Source organism: Drosophila innubila, chromosome X (assembly GCF_004354385.1).
Source record: "Drosophila innubila isolate TH190305 chromosome X, UK_Dinn_1.0, whole genome shotgun sequence".
Lineage (NCBI taxonomy): Eukaryota > Metazoa > Arthropoda > Insecta > Diptera > Drosophilidae > Drosophila > Drosophila innubila.
The window spans coordinates 26,313,601-26,341,160 of NC_047626.1; the positions used below are offsets into that span (position 1 = coordinate 26,313,601).

Here is a 27,560-nt window from a genome sequence, read left to right on the forward strand (position 1 = left end):
TATTTTAAAAATGAAGTTTAACCAGAGATTGCAAAATACATCCTTCCAAAAATATGTACATATGCAATTTTAATAAATGACAAATAATTTGTACTCTAAATATTATAATCCTATTCTTGCTGCAGCGCCTCCAATTGGCTTCAGAATGTGCTCATTCTGCCGGGCAACTGCGTTGAGTTCTCCTTGGAAACTGCATCCTTATATGCTCAGGATCCTCACAATAATCGATATGGCTTCAAGTGTCTTGTGGTTGGCTACGATAATCCCACAGCGGTAATGTTACTCCATCCATCAAGCAATAGCTTTACATATTAAATTCACTTTCTCTCTCGCTCTCTCTTTCTTTTTCATGTTGACTCGCTCAGATCAATGCCAGCAACTCGTGTCTCATACGTCTGGAACAGGAGCTGTCCTATCTGGGCGGCATGTGCAGCGCTAATCTTATGAAAAAAGATCTCAATTTGCCAGGTAAGTCAAGTTGAAAACTCTAAGATCATGAATACCTTTAAATTCTGTCATTTCCCTTTGCCAGATGATAAAGACATGGATGATTTGAGTGGCATCGAGGAGACAATTAGTGCTCATCATACTCTGCTCTCTAAGGGATTTGCTTTATCCGAACCACAGCTGACAGTGCATCAGGCACTTGAATCATATTTGCCCATTGGGTGAGTCAACCATGTTAATAATATTCCACTTGAAATACTGATAAAAGCTGTGCTGTTGTATGTAACAGCACAGTGCTAACACTAACATTTCGACCACAGTTCATAGAATTGTCTTAAATCTTGGAATGTTAGTTATAGTATCATTAGTATATATCATGATTTCGAATTCTTATTATATTAACAGACTGCTCACTTAATTAAAAAACGATCCTTGGAATTAAGAGTCTTTGTTATCTTGGTGTCTTTTGTTATCTGTCAACTGTCACCGTTTTATTAGTAACTATCACATGCGGTAAAAAAAACTTGGGCTATTATTGTGGATCTTATGTTTAATGTTCTTGAATGCCTGATGAGTTACCTTCTACTTTACCTGCTATTCATCATTAATCTAATAACTGTAGAATGTTAACATTAAATTAAAATTCTGTTCTGTTATCTAATATAAGTCAAAGTAAAAGAAATCTGAGTTTTTAGGATATTTTGACTGTTTTATCAGTCCAAAGACTGTTTCTTTGAATCTTGTTATTCCTGTCTCGTTTTCTGTTAAATATATGATTACATTTTATTAACAATATGTCTAGTTATCTGACTACAGTTAACTGTAATGCTAACATTCTGTGACAAATGTGCTGACATCACAGTTTGCTATCATTCATAACAATTACACTTACTTTCAATTAAGTACACAAAGCTACATATGTAAATATCTGTTATGTTGCACTTACTAACTACGCTGTTTGCTATTTAAACAACTGGTAACAAGATGACATGATAACATGGACTATGAAAATAACATACAACTTCCTTAAATGTTATGAGAATCATTTTTTTTCAGCCTCCTCCATTTTTACCAATCACCAGTTAGGATAGAGTTTTTTGGGGTTTATATTTTGTATTATTTACAGCTTATATACTTTACATAGTTACAGATTAGATTACATATTATATAATATATAGTAGCGACTAAATTAAACGTATGCTATGAATTTGGTACAACGAAAGGTCACTCTTGGTGGTTCTTGGTGGTGGTGGTGCTGCTTGTAGTTTCTAATGGTCCCGCTCTGATTTTTCCTTGTTTTTATTTTTTCTAGCGTCTTTCAGCTGTATCATGTTTTGGTTGTGTGTGTGTGTTGTGTGTGTAGAACTACAGATCAGTCTTGAGCAGGCCAGCGTTCTCGATTTGGTATACAATCTGTGTCTCCTTGTAGGTGCGTGGTTCCGGCTGCACCACATCCAATTTACGACGACGTCGTCGTTGAGCCAAGCGACACCACAGAAGCAACAGCAGGAACAGAAGAAGGAGAGCGAGAATAACGCTCCCAACCACAATGTAGGCAACGTAGCTGGTTCTCTGACATTGTTCTGTAATCAGTAGACGCAATGGCACATATTGTGGTGCAACCACAACATCACGACGATCCACTGTAGATTGACTAAAGAGCAATTGATCCGCATGGAGGCGAAAGAACTCGGCACGTGGCAAAGGTGGCTGTTGATTCATGTCCAATTGATCACAGTTCCAGACATTCTCATAGTGCAGTTGGCGTATGCTCAACGCGAAGCGTTCATCGAATCGCAACGGTTGTGGTGGCGCCTCATTTTGTGGCACACTGGCAATATTGTTGGCATTGGGCAACAGACTCTGCACCGTATTGTTGTGAAAACGCAACTCCAGGCGTTCACTCAACTGATAATCCCGATGGACTTTCAAGCTGCGAAATGCAATATCACTTGTGGCACCAAATTTATTGCCACGCAACGTGATTGCATCTCGAATTTGTGCCTCTAACCATTCGCCATCAACGGCAACAAAGTGATTGTCACTCAGGCTCAGTTTGGAGATTACTAAAAAAAATTGGAATAAAATTAATTAAATAGTAAATGGATTGGATTTGTGGTATACATACGCTTAAAGGAGAAGGCATGTGAGTGCACCTCCTGAAACTGATTGTTGCGCATGCTCAGCTCATTGAGCACCTCCAGCTCGTAAAAGGCGCGTGACGGCACATCTCCAGTAAATTTACAATTGGCAATGATCATTTGATCGACAGCAAACTTTTTAAAGGCCTGTCGAAAACATGTGAAATTGCAGTTATTTAAACATTCTTGACATTTCAATTTGATGCTGTTAGCGTCACTCTGTTAACACTAACATGCCATGTTAGTAAAATTATCTATAAGTTTTATTCAGTATGAGTTATGTAGACATGAGCGCAAAATTAATTTTTTTTTTTATATTTTCTATATGTGATTATAGCATTCATTCCCAACATTTTTCTAGCTAAATTTTTTTTATTATGAAATTAGGTTTACAAATTTACTGTTGTGTCAATTCATATCATGAAAATGGAGATTCGAGCTTAACAAAACTTTTTCGGTACGGTTATCATTAAATTTGTTAAAACCAATGCTGCAAACCACCAAAATTTTTGTTAAGGTTCGGTTCGATAGTTGGAGCCCTAGAGCAAGACTTAGTTTCGGTTCGCAAACCGGTTTATATAACTCCTAAACGCAAGATTTGGGTTCGAACCTTGGTTCAATTTGTGCAAAACGAAAATTAATTTGTTTTGTAAAATTTTTCTTGATTTTTAAATCGAAGTACATTTAATAAAAAATAAAATATAATAGTCTGAATTAGTCTTAAGAAGACCTATCATTACAAATTCCGAATGATCATTTTGGCTCATTCATAATGAATGTTAAGATTTCGGTTGATCCAGTTCGGGTTGCTTAAAAATCCGAACCGGTTGAGCGAGGTTCGGTTCAAAACCGGTTTGCAGCCTTGGTTAAAACATATGTAGAAAACAAGAGTGCTTATATATTTTAGTTCTTGAGTTGGACTACATTATACTAGCATAACAGATATTTTTTCTAAGGTTGGTGTCACACTGTAAACGTCACATTAACATGGCCTAACTCTGTTAGAGGTTGAGAAAGCAACTCTTAACCGATTCGTGAGCCAAAACTAAGGAGATATATAAACTACGCTTTTTTTCTGCGCTTTTTTTTAGAGCTTTCAGTTGGGAAATGTGTGTAAATTTGTAGAAAAGCTTAAACTTGCCTGATTCTCGATACGCTGTATAGTTACACCATCCAGTTTGAGCAATATGGCACTGTCTTTGGTGGTGGTAAAACCAAATGGTTGCATCTGTTCGATGCGTCCACCCAAAAATGAGATCTCCTCAATGTTGCCACTGATGGCATGCGAATCGATCAACTGAAAGTTGACATTCTCGAATTCCACAATCAATGCCTTGTTGCTGGCATAACGGGACACGCTCAATGCATTTTTGTTGAGCACCAAACGATTCAAATTGTGAAAACTTATCGTACGCAGACCTTCTGTATTATCCAAGGCATTTGATTCAACGGTGAGATCACGACAATTACGTATCTCGATTTGATAAACGGCTCCTCGTAGTTGTGGCAAGACCAGGGCCTAAAATAAAAAATTTTTTTTTTCGAATATTATTTCTATATATTGTATTTGTCATATAAGTTGAACTCACCTGATCATCGTTGTTGCAATCACAGGTGATCTTTGTGTCGTGATCTGTGCAGCTGACCTTTGGCAAAGTTGTTGTTGCTGATACAAGCGACGATGACAAGCACCAAGAGCAGAGCAACCACCAGAACATTATCACCACACAAAAGGTGGGATCTTTAAGATTTTTTATATTTCGCATTTTGTCAGCTTCGTTTTTTTTTTTTACACGATTATTTGTATTGCAAATTATTCATACTTTTAGTATAAAAAAAAACACTTGGTTTTTGCCTCTGGGTCTGTCTAGGTCTGTGCTGTTTCTATTCTATTTCATTTCAATTTTCTCTTCTGTCTTCTCTCTGTGTGTATTTGTTTGTGTTCCAGTTTCAGCTTTCCGTTTCGTTTCGCTGCGACCTGCTGAATGTTTCATAAGTGCTGATAAGCAATGTTCATTTTATCGCTTAAAGGTGTTTCCACCTTATCAAATGCGTTGTATTCAATATGTGTGTGTATGTAAGTGTGTATGTGAGTTTGTGATTGAGTACTCATTTATGTACTCATATTAAGCACTGACTCACTGCCCTATGATACAGAAAACCTCCTATCTATACCCTATTTAAACGAAAGTATAACTCTCATATTATACCACTCTGATTCAGTGATTGACTTAGTGGATTTATTAATATATTCTTATAACTGTGAATATCAGCTAAATGAAATAAAATACCTAATTGCCTTATCTTTTTAACATGAAATCGTAATTCCCACATATCTCTACGATTGACTGTCAAAGTGATTGACAATCAAAGCAGAACCCAAACTTTAAGATTTATAAATTGTCAATTTGATGATTTCTAATTGAAATAATATGTAAGTAAATGTATATGTAAGAGTATATAAATGGATGATACATTTCATTCCACAGCAATGTAGCCTTATATGGGCGGTTAGGGTAGGCGTGGTCGAATGAACTCACAATTTTGTTTAAATATTTTGCTTGCTATATTTATCAAATATGCCAAATTTCAAGTCTATAACTGAAATTTTTGACTTTATGCAAGTATTTCGCAAGCACAGACAAGAAAAATATAAAATTTTAGTAGTTTTCTGTGTAAGTATAACAAGAATTATTACAATCTCTAGTCAAATTCGTTTAGAAAGTGAATTCATACTTCTTTCAGATGTTTTCATTTTAATAAGTGTTATTACGCTACTCGAAAGGTTCTTAGTCATTATATATTCTATAGTCATCTATCATAATCATCAACTTATCAAAAATAATATGATAGAATGGCAAGGTCGTCAAAAATAGCACAGCGTCGAAGCTATCGTTTTTTTAAGTGTAACTATTTTTTAATCAACACAAGATTTTTGTTTTGTGATAAAAATCGAAATCTAAAGTCAAGAACTTTTAAAATAATTATAAAAGGTAATTAATTAATAATTTAATTTATTAAATCATGAAAAAGTGAATATACGCTATTGAACAACATAGAAAAGAAAATATTATTAGAAGTTGGAAAAAAATCAGATTTTCTATCATCGAAGTATTCATCAACAATTTCAATTTGTTACTTATTAAGAACGAATGCAAATACATATCTCAATTTGATCAATGATGATCGATTACCGATTACAGCATACTATCGCAAACTTGTGTTTGTTTAAGCAATTTCAAAAGTGTCGATCATCATTATCAACCATCAACTATCTAAGGCTCTAATTGAACAATGATCAGTCGATTTACAGAGAGAGAGAGAAAGAGACAGAGAGTAGACTAAACTAATTGAATCAAAAGAGAGCAGTTGATAAGAGAGTACATAGATCATATACAATCTGTGTGATCAAGAGACTAGTACTCATAGTTGGTGGTCGCGACGTGGCTTCAATCAGCGTCCAAATGCTGTTAATTGAATCTGGAGGTCGCCCCGAGCAAACATTCCGAATAGATTCATTTGATTCATGTGAGCATTCCATAGCCCAAGCATGAGCAATTATGCTTTGTTATTTGTTTATGGCCATTTCATTTGTTTATAGAACTTAATTTATACGAGAAGGAAATGTAGTCACCAGTCAAGCGATGCCTCGCAGCTGTCTCCACATGCCGCACGCCACACACTCTGCCTCTTCTCTACACCCTTCTTCCACCACTTTCCCATCTCCTTCATCTTTGTTGTGAAAGAGCTGTTCAAATATTTGCTAGCAAGCCGAGAGATTCTTCGTTTTGCTTGGACTTGGTTTATCTTGTAACGGTCATTCACAATATTAGTGATGTAACTAGTGTCGATAAATCGATATTTTAAAAGTTGATCAGAAGAAAGCAAGAATTGTTATGCTTTCGTAATTGAGAGCAAGAGAGGTAGAAAAGATAAGGTTAGAATGTGTAACGGTTATTAACAATAGCGTCTAATAATCGTGATGAACTTTTGTCCATAAATCGATAAGTATAGTGTTGTTCAAAAGGGAGCAAGAATTTTTATAAAGTCTTATATGAGAAAGAGAGGGAGGAAAAATGGTGAGGATAATGCGATGAGTGAATGATCCACAGAAAGTGCAGGCTTGACTTGTCCCCCTCTCTCTCTCTCTCTCTCTCTCTCTTAAGAGCAATAATGAAAATGAGAGACAGAGACGGTGGGGAGTGGGGAAGCAAAGGGATAGACCTGTTATAATGCTTACTTTCTACTTAGGCAAACAGTGAAGCTGCACAGCTTTTAACTTAACAGCGGATGTACCACAGACACACACACATCACACACATACTACACACACACACACACTACACACAAACATTCTCAAGTGAAAAATGTTATTTGAAGAACCCTTTAGCTGCTCTTGTTGTTGCTTGGGCTTTATTGAATCGTGCCACAAGTGGTGGGCATAGGAAATTAAATAAAAGAAAAATTGCATTTCCTGCCTGACACTCTATTCTTTCCGATTTCACTCCTCTCTTTTCTTTACTCCAATTAGACGCCAATTATGTGGCATATAAATGAGTAAATTTCATGGATTTATGAAAATCACAAACGAGCTTCGTCTCATTGCAATTGCAATCATTTGGCATCCATTAAGATTATAATAATTGTTAGCAAATCTTTTTGTTATTATTTTTTGTTTTTGCAACTCACCAAATGATAAAGTGGTTACGCCCCTGTTTGATACCCTTTCATGAAGCTATCAAATGCAAAAGACCCTTATTTCTTTCAAAATTAGCGCAATCTTTGAAGATAAGAAATCTTATTTGTGCTCTTTCCATACATACATATATCAAAATATACTCAAAAAAGAGGTAGAGTATCTTCCTTGTTTTTGTATTATTATCGCACGTTATCTTATCTATATCTGTATTCGATGTATAGTACGGTACTGTGTTATAAATACTACCATAATATTTAGATATACACTGAGTCAGTTAAATTGAAACAGTTTTTCAACATTTCCTGGCCTTCGTGGAAGATGCGTCTTTTAGCAAACATTGCACATTTAATAGCCAGAAAATATTTGAATCATCACTCCATATGAAAATTGGAACATGCGTGTTATATAATTCTAGTCATTTGTATGCACTAACATTTTTTCAGCTTAAAATAATATAATAAGTAATGCACAAAATAGTAGTATCAGGAAAACGTCTATTGTATAATGTCATGTTTGTTTAGAAAAAAACACTTTTCCATACCAGTTGATTAAACCCTATGATTTTCACTATTCCTTGTCCCAAATGATATATATATATTATTTGATATAAGCTGAAATTTAAAACTGTTGAATATGAAATTGTGGTAATAGAGCAGATTGTTGTACTCGAAAGCTTTTACTTAGGCTTATTACCACTTAATTTATTATCTCAAATATCTGTCAATAATATTTGAAACAGTGGAATATGAAACTGTTAGAATTAAGCTTTTGCTTATATTCATTTCACTATTTTTCTTATCTCCAAATATCTACAGACAGCAGTTAAATATGGAACTGTGAAAATAAAATATTATAACATTATTACTAATGTATTACCACTTTATTTTAAAGTGCCTAGGACTACATATATGTAGAAACCTTCAAAATCACAAAATCCACAAACCAACAACAACAAGAACGTGCTGAGGCAGGCGGCACTTGACGGGTTAAATGTGTTGTCGTTGTTTTTCTTTATTTTTTGCTCTGTCGTTTTTCTATACTTTGTTGTGGTTTTTTTTTATTTATTGTATGCCGCTTTTTTTTGCATGTCGGGTAAATTGGGCTTTGCTAAACTTTTCATAAGTTTGAGTTTTAATAGCGAATTTTCGTATTTTTTCCCTCATACGTTTTCGTTTTTGTGTAAGCGAATTTAAAGCTTTTTAGCATTTTTATATCCCGCCCCAAGCAGCAAACTAAAAACAGATTTTGTTCGTCATACTTATAACCTTGAAATATCGAAACAATTTGCTTTGGATATGGCGATATGGCAATATGACAATATGGAAAGGTGGCGTTGTTATTGTTTGTTAACTTCCAATTACTGTCAGACTGTCTATATCTCTGTCTCTCTCATACACTGCCAATGTGCGTGTGTGGGGGAGTGGGCCGCAAGTATATATGTATGTATATGTTCATATATGTACGGATTAGCGTAGAAATGTCATTTGTTTTCTTGTTAGCCCCTTTCTTTGAGCTTCTCAAAATTTGCCGCTACACTTTTGCTCTTACACTCGTTCTCTCTCTCCCCGCATACTTTGTTCATTTATTCACATGCAAATTCCATAAGAGTTTTTGTTTATTTTGTTTTGTTTCACATTCGTGCGTGGGTGGCTGATCTAAGTTCTCAGTTGTTGTTGTTACTGCGACTGCCTTACGCAACTCACACACACACTGAGAGGTGCACAGGCACAAGCCGTAGCTCCAAAGAGAGAGTAAACAAGAGAGGGAGGCAGTGAACACGATCCTGCCAAAAACGAAATGCGCTTGTAAAACATTTTTGCAGCTACGTCGCTGTCAGCGTCGCTGCTCAGCGCTCTCTTCACTCTCGTTTTGCTGCCTCTCTCTGAAACCATCGGCATGCAAAAACAAAAAGACAAAAAAATAAAATTATTCTGCTGCTGCTGCTGCTGCTGCAGTCTTTATTGCTTTGAACTTTTTGTGGCCAATGGCGATTTTGGGCGACAAAACTACAGCCACCCGCACACACAGACACGCGTACACTTGCGGATAGGAAATATAAACAAGAAAAATATTAAAGAGAATATGACAGCAAACAGTAAAATGTAAATACGAATATCCAGTATTTGCATTTCGAGTGAAATCAGCACACAAAATAAAAACAACAACGCGACTCAAGAACCTAACAACAGTAAGTAGCGATAATATCGAAAACAACAAGAACAACAACAACTAACCAGCAGCCAGGTCTGAGCTTTCGGTTTGCGCGACCGGCGTAAGCGCGTGCAAATGTCAAACTGAGCGCCAAACGGACAACGAAACATTTACGGTTCGCGGCATCAGCAGCAGAAAAAGTCGACGGCGACTGCGACAGCGACAGCAGAGCGCGCGCGCGCTTTCAAATAGTGTGTGAGCTGTATCTCGCTCTCACAAGCTAAAAGATATCATACAGCGCCAGTGAGGCTCACTCGAACACAAACAGCGCTGCAAACTGCGCAGTTGCGCAGCTTCGTGAGCTTTAAGAATTTTTGCATTTTGTTTGCTTTCGCCTTTTGCTTTGTTTGTTTGGTTTTGTTATGTTTGCTGTCGTTGTTGTTGTTTTTAAGCAGTTGTTGTTGCCTTTGGTATCCAATAAATACCGCACGGTGGTCTTCAGCTGCTGATGCTTTGATTACTCGCGCCGCGTTTAATTGAATGTGCGGCCAGCGTGACACGCATCGCTTGACACTTGTTGTTGCCCCCGCAACTACAAGTACATTTGTACTTACAAGCCTCGGGGCCAAGCGGCCACTTAGAGTGCTTGTTAAGATCCCATCAATTGCTGACGGACTCCCACTTACAATTTAACATAACCACAAGAATGTTAACATTCAAATTAACATAACCAAATGCTGCTAACAACGTGTTTTTGAAGTTACCTCAAGTATGAGCTTAACATAACTGGCCAATGCAAACTAAAAATTAACATAAGTTACTAACAGTGATTTCAACGCATGTTTACGTATCACAGCCCACTGTGCTGACTGCACAGCCATTAACAGAACTTGCAGTTTCAGCAAATATGCAAGAAGAGGAGTCTACAATTCCACAATTCTACAATTCTGTTGAAACATGAAACTTATTTATAGGAACTCTTAAAAGTCGCAATGAAATTTGAGGCCATGGAAAAGAACCGAGCACAGAACTACTGACCATATGAATGACACGTAATTTTCAAATATAAACAAACATTTCTTGAGATTACTCGACTAGAAAATACCCTTCACATAATGAAACAATATCTAGAACTTTTAACTTTATTAAACAATCGTAAAGATATTTTAAGGATTCATAATACGACTCTTGATATTCGAATATTAACAGACACATGTTAAGTATGCCCGACTAGTAAATTCCCTTTAGTTAGGAATAAAAATGTCTTAAAAAACTTGTATGTTCATCCATCGCTTGAAATATAACTATGAGTAATATAATATTGAAAAATATGATTTCAATATATCTTAATAATCTGTTTATATTCTCAGACGTGTTCTACAAATCTCTAATAGCCCATAAACAATTTGAAAACAACTATGGTTGTCTTCAATTGTCAAAATAACTGTTGGAAGATTTGAAATAATTTAAATTTTCTTTATTAACATTTCTAAGGGCCGGTTTTTCAATTACATTTTATAGATAAATTCAAATTTGACATTGATTTCTATACATTTTACGTCAAAATATCTGTTGTAAAGTTATCAAACCCCTTAAATAGACATTGAATAGACGGCCCTAAGTTTAGTAAAAAGTAGTATTTATAAAACACAGTGATGTTAATGCACCAATGAATCGAATTTAGATTTTATAGATGTTTTTTACATCACTAATAAAAATGCATTAAATGCTCTTTTGAAACATAAATCAATTAATATTAAATAATTTTGACGGCTGATTTCTGGGACTCCAAAAATATAAGCGAAAAATAAATTTCTTGATATTTCAGGATCCCCAACTTTGCGATCGGTTGTTTTCAAAAGCAATTTTTATCAGAACCTCTAGAGATTAGTTTTATAGGCTGAGAAAGACTTACCTTTTTAATTCATCAAAAATACAGGGTATCAACGAAATAGCAAATGCCTTGGCACTTGCAAATCAAGTTATACAACATTTTCATTTGCAATATGCATTTAGTAATGGTTTGATTATATCCAGATATTAACGAGCTGTCTAACTGAATACGGACTTCAACACAGTATGAACAAATAAATGTTATTAATATGCCACACGCGATGCGACTTTTGTTTATGCAACTGAGGCAGGCAACTGTGCAAGTGGCATGATGAGTCAGAAGGTGTAACGATCGCTAAAAACAAATCGGTAGAATATAAAACAGCTTTGATTTGTCTTGTCTATTCATTTTTTTATTCGTTTTTTTCATTTGTTCTTTTTTGTTCACTTTTTTCTCGTTTGTTTTTATTATTTATACTCAAGAGTATTATAGCTTGGTGGCAAAGTATGTAATAATCAAAAAGTTTATTTTTAAACTATTTTTGTCTATTACATACAGACTTCCCAAAGTGATATAATATCTTCTTTTGACCATTTGCAATGGTTATAGGGTATAAAAAAAAGTCTATTTACATTGATTAAAAAAAATAGTAGGGTTTATGATTACAATTAGAGATATCTTAGGAACTAGTGCATAGTTGTGGTTATATCTCATGGATTATGCGTATTTTAAATATAGTAAATATATAAATATGTGTGTTTAAAGAATGTCAAGTCACTGTTTCGACATTAAATACGAATATTTTAAGTTGTCAAAACAGTTACTTGATAAACTGTATATGTGTATGTTTGTGTATGTGTGTGTGTGTGTGTGTGTTTATTTTTATCTATGTGTATCACATGTTTTTCTTGTCGATGTTTGCCGTCGTCTTGCCACAAAGCATTGCACACTTTTCAGCATCGGCATATTCAATGACGTCATCGATTTTAACAGTCTCATCGCTGCCGCCGGAATGATCCGAACCCGAATCGGGCGGTAATGCAGTTGCCCCTCGCATGTCCATAAGTTCCATGGCCGCCAAACTTGCAGCACCATCCAGACACTCGAAGCTTCTCTTCAAGGTGTTGCCACTGCTGCTGGTGCCACCATTGTTGCTGTTGTTACTGCTGTTGTTGTTGTTGCGTGGATTGGTGGCAAAGCGTGATTGAAGCTGACTTTGATTGCGGGCCGAAGTTAATTGATTGGGATGGAATTGTGGCATCGCCTCCAGATCTTGCCGCAAATCTCGCACATGTCGTTGTTGTGTATTCAACTGAGGTGGCAAAGTTGGCGGTTGAACGGGAATTGCCCCTGATGTTGTTGGTGCTGATGCAACGCTAATGGGCGCCGATGTGGGCGTTGGCCGCCAAACGGGCGTGGCATAATTTGCATTGCTGGCATTATTCGCAGTTTTTGGATGACGCACATAGAGCACATCGGGCAACTCCTGTCCCCGCCGGACGGAGCTTGTGGACGGCAGTTGAAGGTGATGGTGATGATGATTATGATTGGGATTGTGATGGTGTTGTTGTTGCAGCATCGATGGCGGTGGCGGTTGTGGCTGCAATGTGGCATATTGTGGCATTGCCTCATAAGCCGGCGGCATATCATTCGCATCTGCAATGAAACGCATACGTAAAACATAAATACAACAATCTGGTAACTCTAACACAAAATACCCAAAGAAATAGTGTGCAAGAACGAAGATAACTGACACCGTAAAAGAGAGAGAGAGAGCAGAACAACAAAAACTACATACATACATACAAATCGAAATATGAAGGAGTCTGTAAGAAATTGTAAGAGCGGAGAGAGAGTAAGAGAGCTGTCACCGTAAGGGAGAGAGAGAGAGAGAGAGAGAGAAAGAGAGGGCAGAACTACAGCAACTACATACAAGTTGTAATTTATAACCGTTATTTATACCTTTACTGTTTAATGCGCTCCATTTAACTGTGTGTGTGTGTGTTGCTTTAGTACCTGTGTATAGTTTTGTGAGTGAGTGTGTGTGTGTGTGTGTGTGTGCTGTGTTGTGTGTATCATATTGTGGATTGCATTTCACAAGTTCGTGCAGGCTGCGTGTGAAACTCTACTAACAAAATAGGATGTGCTGTGGATCGTGGTGAATATGCAGTAGTGCGTTCATCGATACATTCCACAAACTCCATGAAACGTCTTCCACTGTGGATTCGTTATGCTTTTTCTTGTGTGGATCATAATAAAATTGCAATACTTATGCTCCGATATATTACACAAATACTATGGAATGTTTTACACCGTGGATTCCTTTTAATTTTGTGCATATATATGGAATGATTTCCACAGTGACTTGTTTTTAGTTTTTCCTTGTGTCTGTTTTGGTGGATTGCTTTGTGGATCGTGGTTAAATTGTTGTACATTTTGTGCCGACATATTCCACAATCATTGAGTTGATTTTGTTTTTGTTGTTGTTGTTTTTTTAATATATTTTTTTCGTGTGCATGTGTCTGTTTTTCGTGCAGCATTTCAGTAATGCATTAAATAATCATCTTTAAGTACATGTAGAATAAATTATGTTAATATTAGTTACAATCGACACTCGAATTACAATACAATTAGTCCCGTTTTTCATACTACTTGGGGGGGTGGGTAAGGAGTTTGTCAAAAGAAAAAAAATCTGGGGAACCCACAAAAAACGTGAACCAAAAAATATAAATGTCTACTTACCATCGACCAAGTTTTTGGGCTCCGAGTAGACATTGTCCAAAGATGGATCTACGGAATCGTTGGGCGACGAATACTCATTGTCGAGCAGCAGCTCCGAGTACATGTTCTCATCGCCACTGAATTCGCTAGGTGCACTGGGACGTGTTAATTGGGCGATGGCCTGTGATGTGACACCGTATTCCTCACCTACCACTGATTTGGCATGAGCGTGTTGCAAATGATTGGCGAGCACTTGGTTGGACGGTTGTGGAATCCGATCGACGTATTGTTTCATTACCAGACTAATGGTATTGGCGCATTGATCGCTTGTTAGCTTATTGCTGGTCAATTTTTGAAAACATCTTGCCACCTCACGGGGCACTTTCTCACGCTGCAGTATAAGGCAATCCTCTGGGGACAAATGGCAGTACTCCTTAACGGGACGTGTTCTATGGCATCTGATAACGGACCAAACGATCACGATAACAAAGAATGAGATGCATACGAATATAAAGCTAATTGCAATGATCATTGTAATTGTTATGCCACGTTGTTGCTCCTCGCGCTCCTGTTTGGAGTAGAAATCACCGTTGTACCACTCCAATGTGCTGCGATCGACACAGTGCAACGTCGTTCGATTAATGCCACATGCCTCGCTCGCATATCGCCGTAAATGCACCGTGGACGCATTGAAGCAACTGTGCAACCTCTCCGATAATTGACAATACATTTCCGAGCTGATATCGTGATCCGTTAACATTGGCAGCCAATTTTTATTATCTTCACAGCTGCAAACGCGATCAACGGTTATCGCACGCATCTCACAGTTGCTGAAGTTCAGGCTACTCGGCTGGGGATTCCCCAGCCAATTGTTGGCAAAACTGCAGTTAATGCGATTCGATTGCTCCAGCTGAATAGCTGCAAAGTTGGCAAATCGATTGTTCTCGATAACAACCATTTCTCCCTTCTGCACATGCAACCAGTTTTTACCCTGATGCGCAATCTTATTCCGTTCGATATACACATAGACACTATTCACCTGTATCGCAGCCTCCTTGATCGTATCAATGCTGTAGAAGAGACAGAAAGAGGGGCGATTAATCAGTTATCGATGCATTTATCATTTATATTTAAGCATATATTAATGCATTCAATAATTATTATTATTTACAGTTCATACAGTTCATCTATCAATGCATCTCACTTTAACATCTATCGATCAATTTATCTATCCTCATATTTATATATTGCTTAATCCTTTTATGAACTACTTTTTTAAATCTACTGTTACAACTATTGAGCTTTTTTAAAAACCCTCAGACTTTATAACTTTTAAATTTTTTTAAATTTAAACTTCGTTTTCGTTTTCTGTTGAAATTATTTCTTTTGTCGACTGTCCGAAACTGTACTAATTTATCTTTCTATTGGCATTTACTTATTCTCAACACCTGTTATTTATCGATGTATTAATCGATCGAACTACCTATCAATTAATAAATCTATTTCTCCCTCTAGCCAACTATTTCTTGATCTATATATATATATTTTTTTTCAGTTAATAATTATCAAACTATTTATCAATCGATCTACATATCTATTCATTTATCTAGCAATTTTTTCTTCTTTGTTACTTCATCAGTTTATAGTGATCACTTACACATTCTGTCTAAATGTTAATATCGAAATGCCGCTACCCATTATGGCCTCTCCCTCAATGGTTCCAATTTGTGTGCCCGTTATCGATATATGTTCGCTGTGCAGTTTATCGGTGAAGGCATATGCCTCGATCCTTTTAATGCGACAATTTTCAAATGAAAGCTCCTTGATATTGGTGACATTAAATGCACTTCTCTGAATAACTCCAATCGTGCAATCGATAAATCCGATTTTATCCATCGACACATCGAAACTATCGATTTGATCAATATTCGATTTTTGAATATGTAGCTAAAATGACAATAAATTTCAATTAATATTTATCATGATAAATTGAATTGGATACTCACATTTACATGTGCCTGAGTGCTGCGATTTGTACTGGGATTGAAGGCTTTCTCCTTGATCTCCAGGCTCTTTATGTTCGTAAAATTGCACGACATGTTCATATTGATGAAGGCGCTCGAAAACAAGACCAGAAGACCGCTGTTCACCACACTCAGCTTGATCTCGCCCCCTGTGAAAGTAACAAAGTCGAAGGCTTAGTAAGTGTGAGACTAAAAAGTAATGATACAAGCTTAAAGATTAATATCGAGCTGAAAGCTTAAGTTTCGCTGTCTCTTCCAGTTGAAGTTCTAATGTGCTTTCAAAGATTTGTATTTAATGTACTTAAAGGCAGCTTACAGATGCTAGTGAGCTTTTTTCTTGCACTTGGAGCTTTTTATGTGATTTTTAAATTTTCTTCAACTTATATAAGTATAAGCTTTGCTTTAAGCTTCAATTGCGTATACTTTCCGAATTGAAGCTTTAATGAACTTTTAAAGATTTGTATTTAAATTAATGTAAAGCAACTAAAATGTCTATGTTTTGTGCTTTCTCATGGTAATTAAAAAACTTTTTACATTTATTTTTATTTTTTTATATAGCTTTTATATGTTTTCAAAGCTTTCCAGTAACACTAGCAGCTTTTTAGTGCTTTTAAGCCTTCTGGTTCTAGTATGAACATAAACTTATTCTGTAAGCTGTGCATTATGTGCTTTAAAAGCTTTTAGATTTTTCACTTTAATCTTTAGTCATTGCATTTAAACTAACCTGAGAATGCGTGATCGCGCACAAATACACTGTTAACGCCGAGTATCTGAATATCCGGATATCCACCGAGATTGCCGCCAAAGGCATTGTGGGTCAATTCCACCTGATCATTGCCATTGGCACCATTAGCGCCCTTTACCACAAACCGATTGACGCGATTCTCACGAAAGAGTCCGCCATGCAACTGCAATTGTGTGCGATCCGTCAGCTGTATCTCCATTCCCGTGATGATCGGTGGAACCATATACGTGCTGTTCCATATGGACGACAGCTGCGGGGAAAGAATAAAATTAAATACATGAGTTTAGCACTGGCTTTTGGGGCGTGGCACCCAGACAACAATAACAACAAGAACAACTTCTTCATCATTGTGAGTTTTTGCATTGTTTTCACTTATTTTTATACCCTGACGAAGGGTATTCTAATTGAGTCACAATATATATGCACACAGTTAGTTTTAGCCAGATTGGTTTGATTATTAAATGAAAATCTTGGTTGGTTCTTAAAATATAAAAAAAAATTTTTTACTAAGTTTGACTACATTTTATTAAATTTGGCTTTCTTTTCCATAGCAATAATTGGTCAAGAATAAAATATACTATTTCATAAAGCGGTCGTACTTTAAATTGGTCATAACTAAAGATTTTGTAATATTTTTTTGATTTTAAGAATTAATTTAAAATTACTTTTTATTAAAGCAACTTTGAAATGAACAAGTCTAGGGTATTAACAATGAGATGTGCTAAAGTTAATTTTTTTGCCTTTTCTTATTCTCTCTTTTTCTGTTGTTGCTGTGACGCTTGACTTACATTTCTTGCTGGTCTCTTGGTATTATTTTTAAGTGTCTGTCGTCGCGACACCAGCAACAGCAACAATGACAGCAATAACAAGAGCAACAGCAACAATTGTTGCTGCTGCAACGCAGACAACGGCAAGTTGACCGCAACGTTCATTGCTCCAGCCCCCCAGTTGCTGTTGTGTGAGCAATTTTCTCATTAAATTAAAAGAAATAGTTTGACTTCCAAGTGCTTAGGGTGACAACAACAATATGTTAGTTGTTGTTGTCGATTATGATCTTCGTTTAGTCAAGTCGCAGTTACTAGTGATGTAAATGTATATACTATGTAATACACATGATGTATAAAAATATATGTATACACATTCTAGATCGACACTACAGTGGCAATTCTGCAATATTAACAGCCAAGAAATTTGTTTTTTTTAGTCACAAAAAACTAATTATTTGGTTGTGAAATCATTGTATTTAGTATTCGAGAGAGTCGTGAACAGAGATAAAAATATGATTTATTTTTCCCTTTTTTGTTTTACAAACTCTGTTAGTCTCAGTAATTGCAGAGACTTATGAGCCGTTAACAGTAAACAAATTATCGGATATTTGCAACTTTTGGCTTACTCCGTTAAAGAGACGTTTTAAATGGCAGTCATTGAACAGTGTTGAGAGTGGTTAAAATAAATAAATATGTATATTACTTATTTGTCTCTTTGTTAGACTCTGTAAAAGTGACGCAGTTTATAGTTGTAGTTAAAAGTACTGAATAAGTGAGTCTTATTTCTTCATTTAGCAAATGTAAATATAATGCTTATTTGTCACATTTGCTGTTAATTTTGCAATAATCTTATAAGCATAGATTATTTAAGAGACTCGCTTAAAGTTGTTTAGTTACTCAACCGCAAATAACGACAATTATTAATAAATATACATAATTTAGACACAGCTGTTAGGCAAAATCATATCCAATATTAATTCTTAAGTCGAATAAAACCGAAAGCTGTTAAACCAAAAGAATAGAAAAAAATTATAATTTCTATAATTTCACTTGTTAAAGAAAATTCTGTTTAAGTGACGCTGTTATTCTTAGTCAGCTGTTAAACGTAAAAAACATGCATCAATAACATTTATTTGTTTCTCTTAAATTTGATGAATTGGAAGCTGTTTCTGTTTCTGCTTTTTAATTGCACTTAGCATAGTTCTCTCGATCAGTTGCGATCAACGACAGTTGGGTTCAAGTGCAATTGTAATTGTAGCTGTAATTGTTTGTTGCAAGTGCAATTGCAGCATGTATTTATATAATCTTCTGCTATATAGTATATGCATGTACATACATACGTGTATGTACATAAAATGCTTAAAGTGAAATCGCTGGGGATTGAGGAGGGGATCTACGTGTGTCTGCTTGGTTTCCGCATAATTGTCGTGAATTAAATGACAATAACAGCAACAACAAGCTGCCACCATATTTGGCCCACAAAGGGGGAAAAGTCAACGGACAATTGTGGCGTCAGCGACGCGTCGGGTGGCCACCTGGCCAATTGTCGCCAGTTTAAAGACTAGAGATGAACTCATGTCGAAAGTATTACAAATAATACAAATAACTATTAACTATTAAGCAATGATAAGATTTTTTTTTTTTTTTGTAAAGTTGAATTCACTTTATCGTTCGTCAGGGAGTTTATCGGTAAAATGTATGCATATATAGATTATAATTACTATATACATAGATGCTTTCTTCGATAATCACTCAGCGATAAGTTGTGTCTTTAGCAGCTACTTTATCGTACTTTACAGGGTATATAAGCAGGCTTATTATTATGTATGCATAGCGATTAGTTGTATAATCTATAGAATACCATTATAAATGATTTTTCTGATATTAACTCTGACTTTACTAGCTATTTGCAGGGTATTTAAGCTGTCGTACACGTTAACAGAGTATTTTAGGATTAATGGTAATCTATCTAACATTCGCCCAATCAAAAATTGCATTTGTTTATGCTGAATGCTACTTTATTCTTATTTATAGGTTGTATTATTAGTATTATCGATATTAATTACTCTGTAAGGATACAGTTTTTAATTAATAATCTCTAATGTCGTTATTGATATCGATTTTTCTTAAAAGGGATGTTTTCTAATCAAAAGTCTACTAGTCAATTAGCACTACTTAATACCGTTATCGATAACGATTACCCTGTATAAGTAATACAACTACGTGTCATCGTGCGTGTCACGTGCTCATCTCAAAGCTGGAGTTCAATGCTTGCTTGTTGCTTGGACGCAGCTGTGACAATTTCGAATCGTAGTCCGGAGGCGCACTTGTTGAGAGCCCCGATCCCCGATCCCCGATCCCCTCTTCTCCCTTATGCGCCCCACCCCATGTTCTCAGTTTTCTGCAGAGATTTCAGACATTTGCTGTTTATTATTATTGTGCTGTCTGCCCCACCCCTAACGCCAACTCTCCTTCCTTTTCACACACACACACACACACTCTCTCTCCCTCTATTTCTCGATCTTTCCTTCTGCTGTCACTTGCAACGTTGTGCATTCATCCATCAGTTTGCAATTGCCTTTTTAACACACACGACGGGGACAGCGACGGCGACGGCGATGCCGACTGCGACTGCGACGTCGACTGCAACTGCTTCGTATTGGGCGCAATTTCTTTCAATTGCTCCAGTTTTTTGTGCTCTTTTTCTCTCTCGCTCTTACAGTTTGACTAAAGAGGAAATCTCAATTACGTTTCTTTTTTTTTATATGTTTTGTTTAATTCGCTTGTTTGTCTGTCTTCTCACAGTCTTCCCCTCCCACCACCCTCTTTCCGCTCACTCCACCCCACCTCCCAATCGACGTAACGTGACGCATAAATTTGTCGAATGCCAAAAATACAACAAAAACAAATGGAAAATTAAAAATGCTTGACCCAAGAAATACTATGTAATTTGAATAATATTTATAGCAGTTCAGTCTATAATACTTACGAATAGGTTAAAAAAAAAGTACCAATTAAGTGCTGACAAAAAATGAGATATGATTGTTTTAAGAGATATCTGTAGGTTCACTTAGATTTCTACAATTTGAATTACGCTTTTGCACATGAATATATATGTAAACGAAATTGTTATTAACTAGATATAAGAATATGCTATAAATTCATGTTCGACACCTTTACAAGGGTATATAAAAAAATTAAAAAAAAAACACAAATGAATACCCCACTTCAAACACTCTCTAAGCAGGGTATTCTAAGTAAAAATGAGCTACGTATTAAAAACCAGTTACTTGATGAGCTTAGACAAATAAATTATATCATTCATATAAAAGTATACTGTATATTATGTACATCAACCCCACTTCAAACATATTTTAAGTACAGGGTATGCAAGCAACAACTTGATGAACTCAAGCAAAATGAAAGTACAAAGCATAAAAAAGCATCAACTAGAAAATATGTATATTTATTTTAGCCACATCACTTGTATAGGGTATGCAAAGTTGAAAAAAAATCAAATGTGTCTAAAAGCAAAAACTTGTTGAACAGTTTGAGTTTGGAATATAAAGACATATACTTTCTGTACAAGATATATCCCACCTGAATGCCCTGAATAATTACAGGGTATACAAAGAACGATTTCTGCAAACAAACAACAACTTGATGACTATTAACTATATAGAAGTATCTATCACACATCTGGAGAGATAGTCTATGCTTCTATGAATATATATACATACATACAGATACAGTTATGTATATGTATTTGTGTTATACATGCCCACTTGTAATACACATAATGGCTGGACTCTATATTTAGACCCTGGGCATATTCCATGCGTGCTTTTCTCTCTCGCCGAAATGCACTTTTCCCCACCTCCATCTCCTTTTCTTTCAGATTTCAATGATGCCCATTTTCCGGCGCATTTTTGTCGGCGACAAAAACAGAGTTATTCCAAGTTTATTTTTAGTTAAGATTGGACTTCTATTCTAGGTGTTGTTAGGAGGCGAAAAGCGGAAATAGCGCTGGTAAAAGTGACAAACAACAACACGTAAAATATACTCACAGATAGATAATAAATAAGAATACGAAAAACAAAACCCAATTAAAAATAAATTATGATGTGCATTTGCTTTTGGCCTCAAAAATAAAGTTGAAGAAAAAAAAAAAAAAACAAGAATGACGAACAGAAGAAGAAAAAAAGATTTTGCGGCACATGGTGAGAATATCTTTATCTATTTTCATTTACCATTTACGGATAGATCTCGAGACACACGAGATACTCGTACTTTCACATATGGAAACAGCATGGTTGACCAGGATTTTCCGCAAAAACAGAAGAATAGAGAGGAAGAGAGAAAAAAACAGCAAGCGGCCCACTCGAATCTTTCTCACGTGCACGTATCTTTAAGATACAATTCTCAGCGTACGTGACACTTCGTTGCATATGTGCCCACACACACAGATACTATAGATGTCTCTGTGAGTGCAATGTCCAACAACATTGACGTGTTCATATTCTTTTATACTGCGCAAAATAATCCATTCCCATTTGTGATAAGATATCAGATGAGCATAGAAAAACAACCCTTAAAATATGTCCGAGTATTTATTCTGAGAAACTTTTATCTGACTTTTATTTCTGTCTGCAGCTTTAACTAACTAACTAATAAAATATTAATGAAATTTCAAAGTTCTAAGCTTTTGTTAAAATTCCCTAATCGTAAGGTAAAATATTACAAAATATAAAATATTTCTTTCTTCTATTTCTTGTCATAGCTCTTAGGGCTGTTTTTTCATATAAATGTTATTAAACTGATATTTGACATTAATTTTCTTAAATTTTCCGTCAAAATATCTCTTAAATTATGTGCCTTCTTGTTCTATTTTATTTGAAACTCCAAGGTATATAATGAGCCTAAGCCTACTTTCCACAGTCCCTACTCCCTATATTTTATTTAAAGTTTATTTTTATATTAAAAAACCTCAAGTTCTATTATAAGTTGCTACTTGCTTTCCAGATACATTTTGTATAAGCATGTAAGACAAAATATTGTTAGCAATTTTTTATCTGACATGTCACTTGAGCGTTTCTGTCTTTTTTTCTTTCTATATATATATGTATATATATATATATCTCCCTTCATATCTTTATATATTCTTTTTGCATTCCATTACTTTTTATTTGTTTCTAAAAGATAATTATAAGTAGTACATTTTTATGCAGAAAACTTCTGGAAATGCATGACGAATTTATTGAGCTATTTTTATTTTGTATTCAAAAGCGCTTGCTTTAACATAACCTCAAATGCATATACAATTGCAAATTGATAAGACAAGAAATTTTGGTGAGCTTTCATATTTTTTTTCGCCACTTACATAACAGACCTTGAATTAACCTTGATACGTGATATTATAGAATCCACACGCTGGGGTCGTAAATTGGTAAAGGAAACATCTATAGCTATGATAACAAACAGATCATATATATTCTTTCTGCATCGATAAATTATCGATTGATCAAAACTTGCTGTATTCGAGGTTATATTGAATTTAGGTCATGTTTTATTTTTTTACTTTTTAACATTCAATGATAATTGCCACAAGACTTAACTTGACTGCTTTGACTGGCCATAAAACGTATAACTTTATCTTATAATAGGCCCATTAAGAGACTGCTTAAGGGATATACGAATCAAGTATTTTATGTGCTTCTTCTTGTTTATTTGTTTCTCAGTTTCCGAATGCTGTTGAATACATTGTAGAGGCTAATGTAAATGCAAATATGTGTCTCAAATGTGGCAGCATCTGGGGGCCCACTTAAAAATTGTGCCTCTTACAATTTGTTGCACCTCCTGCCGTGTGTTGCATGCTTGTGTGTGTGTGTGTAAGAGAGAGAGAGAGAGAGAGAGAGAGAGAGAGAGAGAGAGAGAGAGACTCGTTTGCCACTTGATGGATTTTTAGTACCACTCAATGCCCATTTTTCCATTTTCCATTTGCTTTAAGTAGTTTTAGTAGCCATTTGAATGGCATTTAAGCAGTCGTTTCTCAAAACAAACACACACACATTATCCATCTCCCTCTCTCTCTAGCTATTTTCCCCTCTCTCCACTCGTTTCTCTCTTTGTCTGCACTTGAATGTTTATATCTTGCTAACAAATTTGAGAATCGAGCACACAAGGCACATGCATATTGGAAAATGTGTGGAAAATTGTTTAAAGAATTTTCCAAAGATTTTCGTCAACTTTGCACATTGAATGACTGGGTGGTGTATTAGAGTGGAAGGGGAATTATATATATCTGGGGCGTGGGTGATCTACAGTTCATAAATTTCCTGTATCTACAAGATGCGGACACACATAAAAAGATACAGATACTCAGCAACACACACACAGATACAGATTCAGACAAACTTGCACTTGTCACGTCATTACAGCGACAACAATGACAACAACAATTGTCTGGCCCACAAATGCCACGCCCCACATCCGGTGTTACGCCTTAGTTTAGCTTGAACTTCAGTTTAGCTTTTTAGCTTATGCAGCCGGAAATACCAGAGAGCCAGATGGAGTGCAAGAGTGAAAGAGAGAATGAGAGAGAAATAGATTTTCAAATCTCTTATATTTTAAGAATTATAAAGCGCCACCTCCCATTGCAGATAAGCATTTAACTTAACCACTTCACCTGCATAAAAATACACATACATACTCACCCTTGCTTACACTCACTTACTCACACACACCCATACACTCACTCACACATCATTCACACCTGATTCATTAGCATAACCAGTTGAACTGGTTGAAAACGCTCATAAGTTGGCTTGATTCTTTGTCATTTTGCAGCAATTGTAGCTGTTAATTGCAGGTTTGTTTACATTTTGAATCACTCACAAACGAGTGTGTGTGTGAGTGTGAGTGTGTGTGTGCACTCGTAATACGATTCATAACATAAACGAATTGACTTTGATCCCACGAATCTATTCATTCGCAAACAGTTGCCAAAAATGTTCAAGCGTTTCAATTGTTGCGATAAACTTGGTTAAACATATTGCCACATACAGTCAACACTCGCTAAAAAGTACTCGAATAAAGTATTTGCTAAAGATATAGCTTTACGTACTGTATACTTTATTTAGAAGAAAACTATTAAAGTAACTGTGTGTACTTGTTGATGTTTTTCCTAGATCTTGACTTTTTGCTTTAGTGTCACTGCGTGTTCACTTTAGCCAGTGACTGCTGTATGTACCATTCGTATTCATTCATTGTGCTCGACTGTAGCATGTTTGCCGCCAGCTTCTTGCCGCAACACTAATTAACAACATTTCAGTTTGTTCATGTGTCGATTGCTCTAACGCTATCTCTGTCTCTCACTTTGTCGCTCCCTCCCTCTCATTTGCTTTCTGTGCTTGTAGTGGGATCGAGGGGAAGATCCACTTTCTAACCATCAATTAATTTCGCTAGTTTATCGCTTTGTGGCATATGAAACGAATCTTAACTAAATAAACGTGTCGAGTTTTTTATTTTCTGACAAATAAATATTTTGAAAATTACTTTTTATAGATCTATTAATGAATTATTATCTATATTTCAAATTTCATATTATGACTAATACTTTGTAATGTACATATACTGCTTATCTTACCTAAACAACTTTTTTTTTTTTAAGAGGCATTTCTAAATATTTATTACAGCAATATGTGTATTATTTTTGACACTTGTCTATGCCTATCTAGCTTCAATAGTTTTTTCTGAAAGTCTAAATCTTTCTTAAGTTTTAGAACCAATCGCGATTAATTTCAATCAAACATTTTATAGACTTGTAAAAGACTACTCCAAAAGTGTTAAAATTAACCGAAGAAGTTTATTTGCTTGCCTCATAATCAAAAGTTCAGATACTTATATGTTATAAAGAGAGGATATTATGAAGAATAAAAAATATCCAATCTTTTCACCAAATTTTTAAATAGTTTTATTATTTCTGCTCATTAAGAGCATATCTTTAAACAAAGTTTAAATTATTTTATAGACTTGTATATTATTAAAAGTACGGCTCAAAAGTTTTCAAAAGTTTAGGAAACAAACAAAGTGTTTGCTTTCTCCTGATAAAGGGCATTGTCTTGAATTAGAAGTTAATATTAATTTATAGACTCGAAAGTTACTGTGAATAATACTCCGAATTTAAAAAGGTTCACACCACAGAACGAAAATAAAAAGTTCTTTACAATATATAATATGAAACACCCTGAAGTATGGATTGTTATAAATAGAAGATGCTTATACAAGAACTTACCGTGTGGTTGCGGGCAAAGTCACAGATCACCGTATAGCGATAACAGTAACAATGCTGGCAAATGCTCTCGGACTGTGCATCTGTTGATCTCAGTAGACTGGCGCTTTGGGGCCGGCTGAGGATGGGGGAGGCTGCAGTTGCAACAAGCAACAGGGGCAGACAGTATAACAAATGCCACATGATCTCGGATGAGCTGATGTTGTTGAGTTTGTCGAGGGGGGTGACTACTTCTTCTTCTTCCTCTCCTTCTCCTCGTCGTTGTCGTTGATTGTCGTCGGTTTATCTTTTGTTTCTTTTTTTTGCTTTCTTCTTATTTTATAATTCTTTTTTTTTTTGATGCTTTTTTTTATTTGTTTTGGGGTGTTGTGGAGGCGGGGGATTGGGGGGTGTTTTATTCGTTGATTTGCACTTCCGCTGGGCGATTGATTCAATTACAAATTGATAAATCTCTGGCGACGCACACTATCGGGCTCAGTTGTTGTCCCGATCCGAAGCTACACACAGTGAGGAGTCTACAATATCGACATACATATGCATATGAGTAGGTTTTGTATGTGGAGAGATCTTGAAAAAGAATTTCGTCAGAATCGAATTCTTCTTTTGCGCATCGTTTCGTTTCGCCCGAACACTCTACAAAATCGCACTAATATACATATTAATGTTGTTAGGCGTCATCAACAGAAATATACATATATTCGCGGCAACAAAAACAAAAACAAAAGAAATAGACAAAACTCGACAATTTCACATACACCAAAAATAACAAATTTATCGTTAAGAAGTCATCGACCAACTTCATCCGCATAAAACAACTACACTCGAGCGTATCTCAACTCATACTAAAGTGTTTGCAGCGCGCTGCTACAAAATTTAACGATCGACGTTGCATAGAGAGCGCTCTCTCAACATGCTACGATATCTTTTACTCTCTCGTGCCAGTCTCGCACTGCGGCTGCGCAGGCGACAAGCAGAGCAGCTTTATTAATACTCTTTATTAATGTTTTACAAATGTCTGCATCTGAACAAATAAAATTACATTTTAAATTTAAGGTTTATAAATTTAATTTCGTTATTTCATATGTTTATCTAACATGTATATTAATTATTTTTACAGTGGATTTTGCTTATAAATGTACATAGGGTATCGGCTCGTCGATTTATATATCCGAGCTCAGTACTCGGTGTTGCTCTCGCTCTCTTTCGCCTTCTTAATTATTCGGTCTCAACAACTTGTCTTGTCCCATTGTATTCCGGTTGCAATTTTGAATAATTTAAGAAAGGATAAAGGGCGAAAGAAAATCATAAAATATTAACTACATAATAAATATGTATAATATTAGTGGATGAGTTCTCGATGAGAACCTCGCAACCTAGAACCAAGATGCTTGCCTCAAGTTCTAATTTTAGAGTTTTCTGTAATGTACATACAAGCAAATAACCCATCAAATTTGCGCTAATCTTAACAAAAAACAAAAGTTATGTAAATTATTCAATTACAATTTGTCTAAAAATGATGTAGTTATCCACATTTTCATATACATATTTTCTTTAACCGGATAAAGTGCGAGTATGAGTGATTACGCACTCTTCGGACTGCTTTTCGTCGTTATAAAAGCTTTTTGCCCAGTGTGCATTGACTGTGCATGCAATGCACACAATTACAGCTGATCCAGCTCTCGCTCTTTGTCTCTCTGTGTTTTCCATTGCGGCCGCTCTCGCTCTGCCGCTCTCGCTCTGC

The 27,560-nt window shown here is 35.7% G+C and overlaps 3 protein-coding genes and 1 long non-coding RNA gene across 6 annotated transcripts in view; 2 read left to right on the forward strand and 2 right to left on the reverse strand.

The window, feature by feature from the left end:
* The window catches only part of LOC117793437 (E3 ubiquitin-protein ligase highwire), a 61,022-nt gene that overhangs the window by 14,290 nt on the left and 19,172 nt on the right, over positions 1 to 27,560 (forward strand). The window contains exons 9-11 of the mRNA XM_034633752.1: positions 126 to 273; positions 366 to 468; positions 533 to 668. Coding sequence (XP_034489643.1) covers positions 126 to 273; positions 366 to 468; positions 533 to 668 — 387 coding nt within the window. The remainder of the gene's footprint in view (positions 1 to 125; positions 274 to 365; positions 469 to 532; positions 669 to 27,560) is intronic.
* Positions 1,550 to 9,623, reverse strand: LOC117793436. 2 transcript variants are annotated; one of them, XM_034633750.1, is made up of 5 exons: positions 9,522 to 9,623; positions 4,178 to 4,569; positions 3,730 to 4,107; positions 2,576 to 2,735; positions 1,550 to 2,513 (listed from the first exon to the last, which is right to left on the reverse strand). In XM_034633750.1, the coding sequence occupies exons 2-5, from the start codon at positions 4,352 to 4,354 to the stop codon at positions 1,813 to 1,815; spliced, it is 1,416 nt and encodes a 471-aa protein (XP_034489641.1). In that variant the 5' UTR covers positions 4,355 to 4,569; positions 9,522 to 9,623; the 3' UTR covers positions 1,550 to 1,812. The 2 variants fall into 2 exon arrangements, with proteins under 2 accessions (XP_034489641.1, XP_034489642.1); XM_034633751.1 differs by having other exon boundaries at positions 4,178 to 4,566; positions 9,522 to 9,592.
* LOC117793438 lies at positions 8,215 to 9,440 on the forward strand. The gene is made up of 2 exons (XR_004618270.1): positions 8,215 to 9,092; positions 9,125 to 9,440. It is a non-coding gene; the product is annotated as an uncharacterized LOC117793438 (long non-coding RNA).
* Positions 11,662 to 26,650, reverse strand: LOC117793435. Of its 2 annotated transcripts, none has more exons than XM_034633748.1 (6): positions 25,823 to 26,650; positions 16,742 to 17,012; positions 16,000 to 16,166; positions 15,651 to 15,940; positions 14,015 to 15,063; positions 11,662 to 12,928 (listed from the first exon to the last, which is right to left on the reverse strand). In XM_034633748.1, the coding sequence occupies exons 1-6, from the start codon at positions 26,000 to 26,002 to the stop codon at positions 12,168 to 12,170; spliced, it is 2,718 nt and encodes a 905-aa protein (XP_034489639.1). In that variant the 5' UTR covers positions 26,003 to 26,650; the 3' UTR covers positions 11,662 to 12,167. The 2 variants fall into 2 exon arrangements, with proteins under 2 accessions (XP_034489639.1, XP_034489640.1); XM_034633749.1 differs by lacking the exon at positions 11,662 to 12,928 and adding an exon at positions 13,775 to 13,836.